The sequence below is a fragment of the Herpailurus yagouaroundi genome, unplaced genomic scaffold, assembly GCF_014898765.1.
Source record: "Herpailurus yagouaroundi ecotype Mexico unplaced genomic scaffold, PumYag 29, whole genome shotgun sequence".
Taxonomy (NCBI): domain Eukaryota; kingdom Metazoa; phylum Chordata; class Mammalia; order Carnivora; family Felidae; genus Herpailurus; species Herpailurus yagouaroundi.
Genome location: NW_024412377.1, coordinates 51,946,471 through 51,964,642, shown reverse-complemented (window position 1 = coordinate 51,964,642; position 18,172 = coordinate 51,946,471). Strand labels below are relative to the sequence as shown.

Below are 18,172 nucleotides of genomic sequence, written 5' to 3'. Positions count from 1 at the left end.
AGCATATAGTGTAACAATGATTTCAGGAGTAGATTTCTTTTTCTTTTTTTTTTTAAATTTTTTTAATGTTTATTTATTTTTGAGACAGAGAGAGACAGAGCATGAATGGGGGAGAGTCAGAGAGAGGGAGACACAGAATCCAAAACAGGCTTCAGGCTCTGAGTTGTCAGCACAGAGCCTGATGCGGGGCTCGAACTCACGGACCGCAAGATCATGACCTGAGCCAAAGTCGGACATCCAACCAACTGAGCCACCCAGGGTCCCCTCAGTAGTAGATTTCTTAATGCCCCTTACCCATTTAGCCTATCCCCCCTCCCACAACCCCTCCAGTAACCCTCTGTTCTCCATATTTAAGAGTCTCTTGTGTTTTGTTCTCCTCCCTGTTTTCATATTATTTTTGCTTCCCTTTCCTTATGTTCATCTGTTCTGTGTCTTAAAGTTCTCATATGAGTGAAATCATATATTTGTCTTTCTCTGACTAATTTCATTTAGCATAATACCCTCTAGTTCCATCCACGTTGTTGCAAATGGTAAGATTTCATTCTTTTTTGATTGCCGAGTAATACTCCATTGTATATGTATACTGCATTTTCTTTATCTATTCATCCATCGATGGACATTTGGGCTCTTTCCATACTTTGACTATTGTTGAGAGTGCTTCTATAAACATGGGGGTGCATGTGTCCCTTTGAAACAGCACACCTGTATCCCTTGGATAAATGCCTAGTAGTGCAATTGCTAGGTCATAGGGTAGTTCTATTTTTAATTTTTTGAGGAACTTCCAGACTGTTTTCCAGAATGGCTGACCAGCTTGCATTGCCACAAACAATACAAGAGATCCTCTTTCTCTGCATCCTTGCCAACATCTGTTGTTGCCTGAGTTGTTCATGTTAGCCATTCTGACAGGTGTAAGGTGATAGCTCATTGTGGTTTTGATTTGTATTCCCCTGATGATGAATGATGTTGAGCATTTTTTCGTGTGTCAGTTGGCCATCTGGGTTGTCTTCTTTGGAGAAGTGTCTATTCTATCTTTTGCCCACTTCTTCACTGGATTATTTGTGTTTTGGGTGTTGAGTTTGATAAGTTCTTTATAGATTTTGGATACTAACGCTTTATCTGATGTGTCATCTGCAAATATCTTCTCCCATCCTGTTGGTTGCCTTTTAGTTTTGCTGATTGTTTCCTTTGTTGTGCAGAAGCTTTTTATTTTGATGAAGTTCCAATATTTCCTTTTTGCTTTTGTTTCCCTTGCCTCCAGAGACGTGTTGAGTAAGAAGTTGCTGCAGCCAAGATCAAAGAGGTTTTTGCCTGCTTTCTCCTCGAGGATTTTGATGACTTCATGTCTTACACTTAGGTCTTTCATCCATTTTGAGTTTATTTGTGTGTATGGTGTAAGAAAGTGGTCCAGCTTCATTCTTTGCATGTTGCTCTCCAGTTTTCCCAGCACCATTTGCTGAAGAGACTGTCTTTATTCTTTTGGATATTCTTTCCTGCTTTGTCAATGATTAGTTGGCCATATGTTTGTGGGTCCATTACTGGGTTCTCTATTCTGTTCTATTGATCTTTCTGTTTTTGTGCCAAATTTGTAGGTCTTATAGAAGGTCACTTAACTTTCTAAAGGTTAGAGTAATAGTTTGTAGTTGATTGGTCAAGAGAAGGAAGTCTTTTCTTTGTAAATCTATGATAATTCAACCTGACTTCCAGATCAGAGAGATATACTTACGCTTTTGTTGTAAGAAAAATAATTTGAGATAGTATGTTTTCATATCAGATATGAACTTGTTTCTGATCACATGTTCATATGCCTTAGAAATGAGGTTCTTGTTGGAAAAAAAATGCAAACTTTTTTTGTCCCAAATTCTTAAACTTCATACCAATGGTTTCAGCAAATGAAATGTTGAATGCATGTGGGGAAATTGGGTAAAGCCTCATTTAAAACCCTGCAATGATTACTTATAAATTTAAATGAGAGAAAAGGAATAAAAAGGATCAAATGGACTTGTAGGTTTTCCCTGATATGAAAACCAACTCCTCAACGTATTGAAGTTGATGGAGAAGCCAGGAGAATTCAGGCAAAAAGTCAAATAGACACTCACTCTTTGTGCAAAATTAGCCACTACTCCACCCCAGATGTGGAGATGGTATTCTGGCAGCTTCTCTTGGGGGAAAAGGTTCTGTTGTTTTTGTATGGGAGCTTCAGAGGGCAGGCCAGGCATGTCTGTGCAAACCAGGCTTAATACCCCTCTAGCTCAGGGGTGATGCTCAGGATTTGGTTGATTTTCACAGTTCTTAAAGACCTCACTCTTTAGCTCTTTTAAGTGGCATGAATGCAGTGAAATAATGAAGCCAGAGCCGTAAAATGTACTTGAGAACTGGTAATATGAAGGGTAACATTACCAAATACCTTGAGTTCTAAGATTTCATGAATTATACACTGCATTTATAAATTAAATAATAGCATATGGAGATTTAAAATATCTCACTAAGGGTATTTATCAAATGTAAGATGCACCACAGTTTCAGAAACATTAGTATGTAAAACAGTGAGAATATATGGTAATATGACCTTTGATCTGAAACTAATTTGAATGAATCTTTTCAATAGAATTTACCAGCAGGAGAAAAGTTACCAAGGATAGTGGAATATTAATCACTGCTGAGGTTGATGGAAAATCAAGGATGAACCTGTCATGCTATAAGTCTTTGGCCCAATTCAGAGTTAGTTGCAATGTAGAATTGTGGGGATGCCCACTTTCGGACATATAGTTGGGGAACCTTTATATGATGTTAGTGTGTTGATTGAGGAGATGGGATTCCACTCTGCAGGGGCACCAAAAGTCAAGGCAGACCCTGCAAATCAGAAATGATATTTTTAAATCAATATTATACAGATATGAAGTGAAGGAGTGATAGAATGGAGAAAAGTTTTGAAGATGTTTGACAAGGCTTTGGAAGTCTTTGCCAGACTATTTGGATGCAAAAGTGTCCATAGCAAACGTGTGATGCCTCTGCCTCCGCTATCCTATGCAGGAAAGGCATTAGGGAAATATCTTACTGGATGAATCAAATACTTGAGCCTACTAAAAATGTCACATTGTGGGATCCAGAGTCTGTTGCTCTTGGACCAAAGTCCCAACAGACACTTTATATACCATTGTTTATTGTCACAGACTGCATGATGCTTTGGCTCCAGCCTTCGGTCAAACCAAGATGTTAAAGATGATACCTAACCAAGAGCACCAAAGTTATCAGAAAGTGCAGCCCCATTACCCTTTTTTCTATATCTTTTATAATAGAAGAATACTAAGAGGTAAAAATAATAATAAGGGATAGGCTTACTTGGGCTGTTGAGGGAGTAAGTGAATAAGAATTTAGGATTTATGGGCCTTACACATCCATACACAGGAAGAGCTTGAGAAATCTTAGAACATTTTAAGAAGGGCTCTCATCCCAATCCATATATCCATAGTAACTGTAAGTGGTTCTCCTGTCCACTTTATGTAGAACAGCCCAGTTTGATTTAAAAGTGTTACAGGAGAGAAAGAAGTTCTTTCACCGATCAATCCATTGTCAAGTATTGGCTTCTTACTATAAGCTCAGGATGGTGACACAGAGACCACACAAAAAGTAAGGCATAGGGGCACCTAGGTGGCTCAGTTAGTTAAGTGTCTGACTTCAGCCTAGGTCATGATCTCACTGTTCCCGAGTTTGAGCCCCACATTGGACTCTGTGCTGACAGCTCAGAGCCTGAAGCCTGTTTCAGATTCTGTGTCTCCCTGTGTCTCTCTGCCCCTCCCCCCTTCAGGCTGTGTCTCTCTCTCAAAAATAAACATTAAAAATTTTTTTTCAAAGAAGTAAGGTATAATTCCTGCAGGAAAAGTTACTAAAATTCCAGTTGGAGATAATACTAATGCAATTGATCATGTAGTAAGTAGTTGATAATTGGGGATTAAATTGTATTGTAACTACAAAGAATCCAAAAGGAAATGGGTCATTGAGAACAAAGAAATTTGAGGTGTATTCTTAGAGAAAATGTCAAAAATAGATATCTCCATCCATAAAAATCAGTATTTCCACAACTGTATATGTTTCCCATTATGTGCTAAGAATTGTAATAGGTGCTATTTTTGTTCTTTATTTCATCGTCTACACATAAATTACTTTATTGTGACTGTCATAACAATGGTTAATCTTTATTCAGAGCTCAAAGAGTACTACACACTATATTTGTGTTATCTACGAATTAGGTGGTGATGGTATTCCCACATTATAGGTGAGGTTATTAAGGCTTAAAGAGGTACAGTAACTTGCTCAAGTTCACATGACTAGCAAGAAGCCAGAATTTGAACCCAGAACCATTTAAGTTAAAAGACCTAGCTCCTACCCATGACCATATGCCACCTCTTCAGCCTCTTTTGAAACTAAACAAGTGGCAATTTCTTTTTTTTTTTTAATTTTTTAATGTTTGTTTATTCTTAGAGAGAGAGAGAGGGAGGGAGGGAGAGAACACAAGCAGGGGAGGGGAAGAGAGAGAAGGAGACATCAAATCCAAAGCAGGCTCCAGGCTCCCAGCTGTCAGCACAGAGCCTAATGTGGGGCTTGAACTCATGAACCACAACATCATGACCTGAACCACAGTCCAACTCTCAACTGACTTAGCCACCCAGGCGCCCCAACAAGTGGCAATTTCTTAATCATTTGTGCTACACTTAAGTCTTTAATTTTCCTCAAAAATGACATTGTAAACACCTAATTTTGCCAGCTTCCATAATATCTTTATATCATAAGATTCTCAAAGCCATAATAACCAAAATTCACATGAGTTGAAACAAAAAAAAATCAGAATAACATGGATAGAACTTGGGGGCATTCTGTTAAGTGAAATAACTTTGATAAAGCAGGATAAATACGGTATGATCTCACTTCTATGTGGAATCTAGGAGGAAGAAAAAGGACCATCAAATAAAAACCAAGCTCATAGATGCAGAGAATAGGTTAGTGGTTGCCATAGGTGGAAGTTTGGGGTGGGTAAGATGGCTGAAGAGGGCCAAAGGTACAAACTTCCAGATATACAATAAGTCATGGAAATATAATGTACAGCATGGTGACTATAGTTAGTAACAGTGTGTTGCTGCATAGTTGAAAGTTGCTAAAAGAATAGATATTAAAACTCCTCAACACAAGAAGAAAAAAAAATGAAGCTGCATGGTGGTGAATGTTAATTAGATGTATTGTGGTGATCATTTCACAGTGTGTACAAATATTAAATCATTATGTTGTAATCTGAAACTAATACAATGTTATATGTCAGCTATACCTCAGTTAAAAACAAAATCAAAATAATGCAAGCTCCATCACAGCATTAGGAGAGTTGGGAACATATGCTATGTAATCACAAAGAACAATGGTAGGTCATTTTGGCAACGGTGGCATTCAAAAACTCAAATATTAAAAACCAAAAATATGAAACAGTTTATAGTATTTTGTCTTTAAAGGCTTCATGACGTAAATTACACTGACAGTCTGGTGATGAAAAGTGGTGATGTGGCCTTGGAACCACACAAGTGGCCAATTATATATAAACTATTTATATATGCAAAGGAAGAGGATAAGCATTCATTCAATGCCAGACAGTGTTCTAAGAACACTAAATACTGTGTATGTTAATATGTATGAAATCAATTATCCTGTTGTAAACCCTAGTGAATCAATCTTTTATTCCATCTTAAGAAACGAGATTTTTCTGTATCTTTGTCATTACAGATATTGACACAAGTTATTTAGAAGAAAAGCAACACCATTTCCATAGTTGTTATTCCTATGTCTGGTAAGTTTTAGTTCTTATGTATTCTTCCTATGAAGTTGCATTTTAGAATATGATTATAATATATTTGTTGTTTGTGCCTGTTAAGAATCCCTGACCTCCTGGGGCACCTGGGTGGCTCAGTCAGTTAAGCAGCTGACTTCGGCTCAGGTCATGATCTCATGATTCATGGGTTCAAGCCCCACCTCAGGCTCTGTGTTGACAGCTTGGAGCCTGGAGCCTGCTTCACATTGTGTCTCCCTCTCCCTCTGCCTCTCCCCTGCTGGTGCGCTCTCTTGCACTCTCTCTCTCTCAAAAATAAATAAACATGTTTAAAAAAATTTTTTTAAAAGAAAAAGAATCCCTGAAATCCTTCTGACAACCCCTTTTCTGGTGAATAATGTGTTTCATGTGGTTAAAAGAGATGGCTTTGTACAGCAATGTGTACATGAGTTGGTGAATCAGAGTATTCATCCCTGTGGCAACAGTAATTGGTCCAGGAATGAGCCCCAATGCAAAATGAACTAATCAGAGGCTTTCCTGGGACTTGGGCAAAATAAAATGTTTTAGGAAAAGCTTTCTAATGAGGCTGAGTCACTATGTGTGTCTGGAGTTCCAAAAGGGCACCTGGCCTACCACATGGAGAAAGTCAGCCTAAAACCTGCAAGGAGAGAGCTTATGACACTCCAGTTATGTGGGCCAATATATTCCTCTTCTTTCTTAATTAGCTTGAGCTAGGTAGAAAACAGTACTGTCTAAATACAGTGATTATGGTAACCTCATGGAGACAATGAGTAGCTGCAGAATAAGTGAGAAATTATAAGATAGACTTAGCAGTGACATTGACTTGTGACCTCAAGCAAGCTACTTTGTCTTCACGAGTCTGTCTCCTTTATCAGTGGATATACTAATACTGGATCACATAAAATCTGAGACCCTATGTCATCTTCTGTTTTTATTCCAAATTCCATTGTTTTAACTTTATTAATTCATAGTTATCTCACCTAGAAGTCATAGGGAATGGTGAGTGATACACACTGCTTATTAGCACATCTAATTAATGCAAGGCTTGTATTTTTAGATGAAGATCACATCTCTCTGTTCCCAGGCCTCATTCCACCTCTAGCCCAAGAAGCTACCTTGCAAATGTGTGATGTTAGACAGTCACAGGGCTTATACAACAGTTCATGCTTGGCTCTGAGAAAATCTATCCTTTCCACCTGGAAAATCATCTTGAATACTTGTACTCAATGGATAGAAAATCATATCCAAAGGCCACTGTGCTATGTCTCTTACTTCATGTCTTTATTTTTTCCTTTACGTTCTTAAACATTTATTCCAACCAATGATTTCCACACAAATGCACAGTGAAAACTTCTAATTCTTTTGGAAAGGAGATTCACATCTATTACATTCAAACACAAACATGGATATGCTAATCAACTCTGAGACTAGAAATTCAACTTTAGCAGCTGTATCCTAATTCTGCTGAAAGTTCTATACTATTTGTCATTTACCTCCTAAACTAAGTGAAAATTATCATATATGGATATCATCATATCTTTTGGATTTTAATCTGCACAGATTATTAAAATCGTACAATTTTTAAAAACTTGCATCTATCCTATGACATTCTGCTCTATGGCAAGCTGTTCAGGAAGAGTGCCAGTTCCGTCTGTGTTCTAAAATGAAGATTAAGCCTCACAATAAGGCCAAGAGCTTACTTGAAATTTAAAAGATGTTGGGGCACCTGGATGGCTCAGTCAGTTAAGCGGCCAACTTAGGTTCAGGTCACGATCTTGCGGTCCGTGAGTTCGAGCCCCGTGTCGGGCTCTGTGCTAACAGCTCAGAGCCTGGAGCCTGTTTCAGATTCTGTGTCTCCCTCTCTCTGACCCTCCCCCGTTCATGCTCTGTCTCTCTCTGTCTCAAAAATAAATAAACGTTAAAAAAAAAAAAGATGTTGTTGTCACTTTATGGATATAGACATAAACGAGACCAGTGTCATAGATAGGCAGGTGAGTTTTCCTAGTTGGATCCTGTTACAACTATCTGTTGTTAATTAAATTTATTTCCAGCATCCCCAGATATTAACAAATGGGTTTCACTGCATATGAAAAACCACCATGTGTAAATTCTGTAGATAATCTCACATGCAACTACATACAACTCTTTTTTTTTTTTAATTTTTTAACATTTTTTTTATTATTGAGAGACAGAGCATGAGCATGGGAGGGGCAGAGAGAGGGGGAGACACAGAATCTGAGGCAGGCTCCAGGCTCTGAGCTGTCAGCACAGAGCCCCAGGTGGGACTCAAACTCACATACCACGAGATCATGACCTGAGCCGAAGTCGGACGCTTAACCAACTGAGGCAACCACATATAACTCTTATATAATCCTAGACATACATAGATATTTATGTGCTTTATACAGGTTTTTTGTTTGTTTGTTTTTAATCCTGGACTGGCGCCTCCTTAGTGATTAATTTTCTAGGAACCTCTAGTTAATTTTCTATATAAGCAGAGAGAATTAGGAAGCCCAATTGCTATGTCAGGGCATTTGATATTCTCTAAAGTTGCAATTTTCAGAGCCTCACATCGGGCTTTGTGCTGACTGTGCAGAGGCTGCTTGGGATTCTCTCTCTGCCCCTTCCCCATTTGCTCTCACTCTCTCAAAATAAGTAATAAATAAAACTTTAAAAAAATAAAAATAAAATAAAAGTTGCAATCTTCAACTTCTAAAATTCTCCCCTAAATCTGATAAATGATGTGCTTAAATTAAATGTTTACAAAAATTTGTAGTGTTTCCCATTTACCAATTATACATAAATAGTATATGCTCCTATTTAAAATAAACCAACAATGTCAAATCTATAGTGTATGTGATGATCCAGTGGGAGGAGTCTTGGGCTAGGTTGTACCTTGCCTGTCACTTTTTTGTGCTTGGACTATTGAGGTAACTTCCTGATTGCTCTGGCTCCAGTATTTTACCTTGATGATTTATTCTAACTAAAATCAGACATATTTTCCAAGCTAACAAGTGTCCCCATATCACCATCCCAATTAAACATCTCCTATTGGCTCCTTGTTGCTTCTAGAATTAATAATAATAGTAATAACAATAATTATGAGTCAATACTTAATGGATTTACTCTATGCTAGGCATTATTTGATGTACTTTATAGAAATTTTCTCATTTAATTTTCATAATAACTCTGAAAGTTCACATTTGTGGAAACTGAGGTCCAAAGAGGTCAGGTTATTTATCCAAGATGACATAGCTAGTACATGATGGAACTAGTACCCAAACTCAGATCTCTCTGACTAAAGTTCATACACTGAGCCATGATCCTATTCTGCTTCCTCATACTAATAAAACACTCTTCTTGGCCAGTCTCTTTCATAAAATGGGAACCCTTCATTTGTTCTGCTAAACCTCTTGTTACTTTTTTACACATACCTTCTTCAGCCCAGTTTTCATTTCATTATCTTAAAGTCATATTCTATCTTCCAGTTCTTCGGTTTTCCATTTCTCCCAATTTTTCCACTTTGGCTCTTCCTTCTCACTTTTGTTTTGCATCCATTCTCTGCTTCCTTAGTCATTCAGTGAACAGGTTGTTAGTATTATGTACCTGCTGATTGGTCATTATCACTGTCTCTCATAAACTCACACACTAGAGGGGTCATCAGATATGGAGGGTACATCAATTGCACCAGAAGCAGCTGAAAAGGATGAAAATGACTCTATCGCATTGCCTAGTACTCAAAAAAGTATTAATAAAGAATCAGAGTCCTAATCACTTTATTAAACCCCATCTCATATCTTCAGGGATAAAGAATCTTATTTTTCCCAGGTAAATTATAAGCTCCTTAAGCATAAAATAAAACCCTGTGTTTCATTTGCATCACTTCCACTCATACCTAGATACAGGTTTTGTGTCCTGCCCCGTTTGTAAGGATTTTCTTTGTGACGTGTGTATTAAATAATATGAATGTCTATATCTGCAAGTATATTTCCAAATATATAGAAGGTTATTGTGCTGAAAGGTAAAGTGCACTGGCATAGAAACCAGGAATTTAAGGATCAAGACTAAAAGCCACTTGAAAGATCTATGCCATCTGATAAATATCCTCTCTGAGGATAGAAATGATGGTTTTTGCCTTACTAACTCCATAGAATTATTATGTTAAGCTAATTAGTGATATGGAAGTCTTTGTAAAGTATATCCTATACCACTGATTTTAAAGTCTCTGTGTATTAGAGTTCAATTGGAGAAACTACACCAATAGGAGATACATATTAAGAGATTTACTCCAGAGGGTTGGCTTCCATGATTGTTGGGCTGGGTAGGCAAGTGTGACATTCATAGGACAGACCATCAGTCAGGCCAGCTGGAATTCTCAAGCCTAGGCTGAAGCTGCTATCTGTAGATGGAATTTCTTCTTCGAGTAGAGACAACATTTTTTCTAAGGCCTTTCAACTGATCAAATGAGACCCACCCAGGTTATCTAGTATAGGCTCTTCTATTTAAAATCAACTGATTATGGGGCGCCTGGGTGGCGCAGTCGGTTAAGCGTCCGACTTCAGCCAGGTCACGATCTCGCGGTCCGTGAGTTCGAGCCCCGCGTCAGGCTCTGGGCTGATGGCTCGGAGCCTGGAGCCTGTTTCTGATTCTGTGTCTCCCTTTCTCTCTGCCCCTCCCCCGTTCATGCTCTGTCTCTCTCTGTCCCAAAAATAAATAAACATTGAAAAAAAATTAAAAAAAAATAATAAAAATAAAATCAACTGATTATGGGCTTTAATTATGTCTACAAAATCTCTTAGCAATGCCTAGACTAGTGTTTGATTGACTAACTAGGGATTGTAGTCTTGCATATAGACACATAAAACTAACATCACAGTCCCCCAAATTCCAACCAGTCTTCCTTTTCCAACTAGGTAGGAGGCTGGATTATTCTTCATAGCAAGACAGATCAAATGCATAAGCAGGTATGAGAATTTAATTGTCTTCTATTCACATATTAAACAGATTTAAAATTTTTTCTCACTAATTTTTTTGTTTTAGAGAATAGTTATTTTTTGGAAAAATGTATGTTAACATGTAATGAATATATTATTTTTAAAGAAATGTATAACTTTTTAATTTCTGATTTAAGTTTCTAATACAGTAAATATAGATTAGTTCAACACACATAAGCAAAAACTCATTGGATTCTAAATAATTTTTAAGAGTGTCAAGGAACCCTAATTCTAAAGGGTTTGAGAACCATAATTCTAAACAAATGGAATTATTATATAACCTTACTCTTATCAATAAAACAAACACCTCAGTATTTATCCTTATATTTATAATAAATTATTGTAAATATCTTCTCTTGCACATCATGAAATAGTGTAAAAACTTGGCCTTACTTTATGAATGTAAAAACTAATCTATTCCTCCTAATGCATTGATTCAAACAAATTGTTATTCAAAGAATCACAACATCCTTTGTGACCTCCTACTGACTTAATCTAATGCTATAAAATACCTGTATGAATTTTGGCTATAAACACTTTCAACATCAATATTCAATACTTTATTCTAAAACTTAGTTTCTGTAGATCCCAGTAAGTTATCCTTGCCATTTCCCTACACACCATGGTCAAAATATTTATTCTGGGTTTTTTTTTATTTGTGTTTTATAGAGGAAAAATTATTAAGCTAGCAATGTGTGTAGCCTTGGGACTTGTGGTGAATTTCTATTCCAGTGGGTAAATATCAAGTTATTCTCCACCATTTAGTCGCCTTTTGATTAGCCCCGCCCCCCCAAAAAAAATTGGAGGAGAGAAAGTCCTGGAAAAGCCAAAATTGTGTTTTTTGGGGAAAAAAATGGCCAAAAGATGGTGCAGGATTCATTGGATGAAAATTTATCCAGGAAGAGCTGCATAACACATTCCAAACAGTTTGTTATATAATGTTACCCTGAAGAGTGAAGTAAAAGGAGTATAAATATAATCTTTTAAGACAGAAGTTGCAAACTAAGATTGCTGCCAGAATACAGCAGGTAACATAACCTACTGAAGCTGTTCATATGAGGAATGGGGATATTCGTGCCCTGTCCAAAATGGCTGGCCATTATTCAGCAATGGCCAACTCTTGACTAGTGGGAATGTGTATCCAGCGTTGTCAGTTCTTTAGCTTCTTCCACAAAAAAAGAATCTACATTATTATGAGAAATGTCCAATGTTCAAATGCTGCCAGCTAATATAAAATTTAGGTCTGCGTAGGCCAAACAAAATACTTCTGTAGATGGTAACCATTCTGTAGAATGGTAACATTCTGTAACATCTGGTTTAGGAACACCAGATATGACATGAATTACTTGGTGTAGAGGACCAAGAATATACCCTTCCCTAAGGTAGTCTTTTTTTTCCACCCGAGCCTGTCCCTACCCCCTTAACATTACTTACTATAAAGACTTCTCATCATTATTTTGTCTTTGTTTTCTAAAATTACTTCAGAAATAAAATTAATTGGTAGAGGCCCAGACTGAGACTTCACACTCCTTCAAATCGCTCATCTTTAAAAGATTGTTTAACATCTGGAAAAAGAACCAAGCTCAGGTGGGGGAAGAGGTAGACAAGACTCCCCAAACTCAATTTGTTCACTCAATAAATCAGTCCTGCCATTATCTTAATGCATTGCCTTGAGAATTCAGAAAACGTCTAAGACAAGATTTCTTAACCTCAGCAAAACTGACATTTTGGGACAAATAATTCTTTGTTGTAGGAGGCTATCCTGTGCAATGTAGAATGTTTAGCGGCATCCCTGGGCTCTATCTACCAGAGGCCAGTAGTGCCCCCAAGCAATTTGGCAAAAATGTTTCCAGATATTGCCAAATGCCTCCAAGAAACACCAGCAGCCCTTGTTGAGGACCACTGGTCTAGAAGTATTCATGCATGCCCCTTGGGGATCTCTCATCTTTTCTCAGCCTGCTTTCCCTGTACTCTGAGTTCTGGTTAATGAAATGTTTGATCATGTTACATTTGCAGACATGTTTGATGCCCTGGACAACTGTGCTGCTGTCCATCCCTTTGCTTCAGTCCTGAAGGAACTAGTTTTATGGCTAATGTCTCATGTTACCAATTCCTCCTCATGTTTTTACTTGCTTAAAACTTCTTTCAACTCTTGTTTATTAATCTCATAGCAATGTTTACAGCTGGTTAGCCACTTAAAATGTTTTAAGCTACTTTATGTTCCAAATGCTTAAAACGTTATTTTGCTTATTCATTTAGTCTAGACTCTTGCCTTTCTTATGACTAAAGTCAATGCTTATCTAATGTCTTAATTTATCAAAGTAACCATAAGATTTTTCCTTATGACTTTTTCTATTTCATTTGGTTTGAAGAATTTGATAACCCTGGATTGGGTTGGGTTGGGTTGGTTTTGAAAGAGCGCAGGGCAGAGGGAGAGGGGGGAGAATCTTAAGCTCCATGCCCAGCCTGAGAAAGTCATGGAAAAGCCCCCAATGTGGGGCTTGATCTCACGACTATGAGATCATGACCTGAGCTGAAATCAACAGTTGGCTTAACCAACTGAGCCACCCAGGTACCCCAGTAGTCTTGTTTTTTTTTATTATTATTATTAAAATAGTTATATCAATTTACTAAGGTTGCTGAGGAATTTAAATGAGTTATTATGTAGAGTGCTTAATAGAGTGTTCAGCATAAATTGGTCAATAACAGTTATAACAATTACTACTAGTAAAATTTTCACAGCTTGTAGTAAATAACTGGTCTTGAGTTTATAAAATTCATTCTAGTCATATGGTACTGGTGATGTGAGATGGGACAAAAAAAACCCTCTGTCAACAGTTACTTCTTTAATTGGCAAGTTTGGGCAACAACAGGCTAAACATGACAAACTGTCTAAAAATCATAAATGAAAAGCATGATACAATCAATGAGAAATGCAAATATATATAAAATGCTGAATTTGCTTAAGTGTAGAGAAGCTGACTGCTGGAAAGGGGAATTATATAAAGGTCTGCGATGTGTCATCCTTTAACGTGATTTATTAGAGAATTCTAGCAGCCAGGCAAAAGAAACATGGCCTAACCAAAACAGAACATAGCATCTTTTATCTATTATTTGTTATTAGGGTTCTAATTAACCAGAAAGTGGCATTTAATTCCAACTTCATGATATAAATAACTTGCCACATGCCTGTTAGTATTTAAATTTCTAAGCAGCTTAGAAAGTAAGCCTATGCTTTGAGCACTGTGTATTTACTAGCATGACTCTCTCATCTCAAAATGGTATGTCTCTCTCCCCCTTTTGTCCCCCACCCCCACCTCTCTCTCTCTCTCTCTCTGAGAAGAAAGAGCACTGGTTGTAGAAGTAAGGAGATATGGTTTTTAGTTCCGTCTCTGCCACTAATTTCCTGTGTGGCCTTAGGCATATTTAACTTCTCTAAACTTCAGTGTCCTTACCCACAGCACGAGGAAGCAGCACTAAACGACTTCTAATTACCTTCTGGTGCTAACACTTTGTGATTAACCAAATCTGTGATTCTAGGTCACACTTGTGATGAGAAACCATGAGACTCTAAGAGGAAAGAAAGAGGGCTTGCAAAGCATTCTTCTCTTTCAGCAGATGGAAAACTGTGGAATGCCAAGTGTCTTTTAAAAAGTTCTAGACTATCTAAAGTGTTAGGCAAATTTCATGTTCTTAAAAATTCCCAACTTGTATCTTACAGTTGCAGCTATTCCGATTTTAGATGTGTGGGTGTTTCATTCCTTCTTAAATGTTTTTATGTCCACGTTTCTTCTTAGTAGTCTGATAGAATCCAACAGTACACATAAGTTCACAATTACCCTAGCAACCAAACAAGATCCTATGGAAAGATATTCATGAAGTTAGACATTATCTTCACTTTTTCTCACCTCGTCTAATTCCCAAGCTTGGTAATATTCCCCTTTTGCTACCTTCAGAATAGGCTTGTTGCTTGCTCTAGTTTCTTTTTTGTTTATGGACTCACCCATAACTATCCATAAATATAGCAACTGGTTTGTGACATTTACCCCAATTAGTAGAATTATAGGCAACTCAGTAAAAAAGATTATACATGAAAATTTCCTTTAGGGTATGAATTGGCACTCTCATAAGCCCATAAATAAGTCTGATTTTCTGAATATCTGAAGCATTCACATAATCTGTAAGTATAATATATTGGTCCCACTTTCCTTATTTTGTATAATCAAATAGTAATCAATAAGAACTAGACCACTGCGAAACGAGACTTCTGAGGCTTTGAGGGTGAATTCATCACCAGCATGCATATAAAAGTCAATGCAGAGAGTCTTTTGTTTAAGTGCCCTTGAAACCCAGCAACTGAATTATGTTTCCAGGCCCCCAAGGAGAACTACAAGGTTATAATTGTCTCACACTTAATTACATGCATTGCAAAAGGTAAATGGACAAAGTCATTCTCGTAACAGGTATAGAGAATAAGATCGCTTATGAATTTTTATATTGCTGGCTCATTGATTCGCAGAAAGTAGAAATTTATGCAAGACCCATGTCTAACAGTGATGGTGCTGTGTAAATGCGCAGCCGAGCCAAGAACACTGCCTTCACTGTTCTGGGACTAGGGCCCACACTCACAGTCCTGCTATTCTCTCTCCCTCGTGGCCCTTGTGAGGTGGCTTATTTTTCCCACTTCCTTTACGGGCCACAGTTGTTTCTTGCCAGGCCATCTTCTTGGAGTTTAACACCAAGAGAGTGTTAGCTTAAAACCTTGTCTTGATGCCATCTGATAAAATCAGAGAAATGAAAGATGCCACAGGAAAGATAAATGATATTTTAGCCAAGCCGTACAAGAGAAATAGTGCCACTTTCAAGTTCTGTTTTCCATAGCTTCTAATGGAGCCTGCTCAAGAGGGAAGCCAGCTTTGCCGGGGTAAGTACAAGCCACCTGGCCCTTCCCTTATTATGGGGAAATGATTGCCTCCTATAATCACTAATCCTAAATTTTGAATCAGGCCCAGGAAATACCCACTTTTCTTCATGCTGCATTTAAAATGTCATTTGGCTTACTGGGTACAAGATCCACATTCCTTTTGTCACAGAATGTTGCGTTTTTCTTTCATTGATTTCATTAGGATAAGCTGATGGCAAATGCTTCTTCCTTATGCAAGAGGTTGCTGCCTGAATGTACCTGCATACGTTTTATGATACATAATATATTTTGCATTCATCCCGTGCAGCCTTGAGGAAGCAGAGTTAGTGTTGTGTTCTCAAAGCAGAAAGAAACTACAGCTTTGAAGAAGAGTATGAGATTATTACATGCCTTTCTAATTTCATTTTGATAAACTCCGAAGTTGGCTCATTTCAGTGGGTTGGAATTTTGGTTCTACTTTGAGTTCAAAGGAGAAAACTCATGCTTAAAGAAAAATAGTTTCACTCCCTGAGTATTAACTACTCAAGCCAGAAAACCCCCATGCATGCAGTCTGTGATGAGCACCTTCAGTATAATCCTACTGTGGCATGGTGTGAAACATCTCCCACCACAGATGAAAAGTAAATAATTTTTTTTATATATGAAATTTATTGTCAAATTGGTTTCCATACAACACCCAGTGCTCATCCCAAAAGGTGCCCTCCTCAATACCCATCACCCACCCTCTCCTCCCTCCCACCCCCCATCAACCCTCAGTTTGCTCTCAGTTCTCAACAGTCTCTTATGCTTTGGCTCTCTCCCACTCTAACCTCTTTTTTTTTTTTTTCCTTCCCCTCCCCCATGGGTTCCTGTTAAGTTTCTCAGGATCCACATAAGAGTGAAACCATATGGTATCTGTCTTTCTCTGTATGGCTTATTTCACTTAGCATCACACTCTCCAGTTCCATCCACGTTGCTACAAAAGGCCATATTTCATTTTTTCTCATTGCCACGTAGTATTCCATAGTGTATATAAACCACAATTTCTTTATCCATTCATCAGTTGATGGACATTTAGGCTCTTTCCATAATTTGGCTATTGTTGAGAGTGCTGCTATGAACATTGGGGTACAAGTGCCCCTATGCATCAGTACTCCTGTGTCCCTTGGATAAATTCCTAGCAGTGCTATTGCTGGGTCATAGGGTAGGTCTATTTTTAATTTTCTGAGGAACCTCCACACTGCTTTCCAGAGCGGCTGCACCAATTTGCATTCCCACCAACAGTGCAAGAGGGTTCCCGTTTCTCCACATCCTCTCCAGCATCTATAGTCTCCTGATTTGTTCATTTTGGCCACTCTGACTGGCGTGAGGTGATATCTGAGTGTGGTTTTGATTTGTATTTCCCTGATAAGGAGCGACGCTGAACATCTTTTCATGTGCCTGTTGGCCATCCGGATGTCTTCTTTAGAGAAGTGTCTATTCATGTTATCTGCCCATTTCTTCACTGGGTTATTTGCTTTTCGGGTGTGGAGTTTGGTGAGCTCTTTATAGATTTTGGATACTAGCCCTTTGTCCGATATGTCATTTGCAAATATCTTTTCCCATTCCGTTGGTTGCCTTTTCGTTTTGTTGGTTGTTTCCTTTGCTGTGCAGAAGCTTTTTATCTTCATAAGGTCCCAGTAATTCACTTTTGCTTTTAATTCCCTTGCCTTTGGGGATGTGTCGAGTAAGACATTGCTACGGCTGAGGTCAGAGAGGTCTTTTCCTGCTTTCTCCTCTAGGGTTTTGATGGTTTCCTGTCTCACATTCAGGTCCTTTATCCATTTTGAGTTTATTTTTGTGAATGGTGTGAGAAAGTGATCTAGTTTCAACCTTCTGCATGTTGCTGTCCAGTTCTCCCAGCACCATTTGTTAAAGAGACTGTCTTTTTTCCATTGGATGTTCTTTCCTGCTTTGTCAAAGATGAGTTGGCCATACATTTGTGGGTCTAGTTCTGGGGTTTCTCTTCTATTCCATTGGTCTATGTGTCTGTTTTTGTGCCAATACCATGCTGTCTTGATGATGACAGCTTTGTAGTAGAGGCTAAAGTCTGGGATTGTGATGCCTCCTGCTTTGGTCTTCTTCTTCAAAGTTACTTTGGCTATTCGGGGCCTTTAGTGGTTCCATATGAATTTTAGGATTGCTTGTTCTAGTTTCGAGAAGAATGCTGGTGCAATTTTGATTGGGATTGCATTGAATGTGTAGATAGCTTTGGGTAGTATTGACATTTTGACAATATTTATTCTTCCAATCCATGAGCAGGGAATGTCTTTCCATTTCTTTAAATCTTCTTCAATTACCTTCATAAGCTTTCTATAGTTTTCAGCATACAGATCCTTTACATCTTTGGTTAGATTTATTCCTAGGTATTTTATGCTTCTTGGTGCAATTGTGAATGGGATCAGTTTC

The 18,172-nt window shown here is 37.9% G+C and overlaps 1 protein-coding gene and 1 long non-coding RNA gene across 2 annotated transcripts in view; both read left to right on the top strand.

Annotated features, from left to right (window-relative positions):
- LOC121010351 (uncharacterized) overlaps window positions 1–10,791 on the top strand; it is a 74,241-nt gene extending 63,450 nt beyond the window's left edge. The window contains exons 2-3 of the long non-coding RNA XR_005781119.1: window positions 5,764–5,827; window positions 10,741–10,791. This is a non-coding gene — a long non-coding RNA (uncharacterized LOC121010351). The remainder of the gene's footprint in view (window positions 1–5,763; window positions 5,828–10,740) is intronic.
- Window positions 10,792–15,052: 4,261 nt separating this feature from the next.
- The window catches only part of ATP10B (ATPase phospholipid transporting 10B (putative)), a 274,165-nt gene continuing 271,045 nt past the window's right edge, over window positions 15,053–18,172 (top strand). The window contains exon 1 of the mRNA XM_040443917.1: window positions 15,053–15,745. Within this exon, the coding sequence (XP_040299851.1) occupies window positions 15,709–15,745 (37 nt within the window). The 5' untranslated portion in view covers window positions 15,053–15,708. The remainder of the gene's footprint in view (window positions 15,746–18,172) is intronic.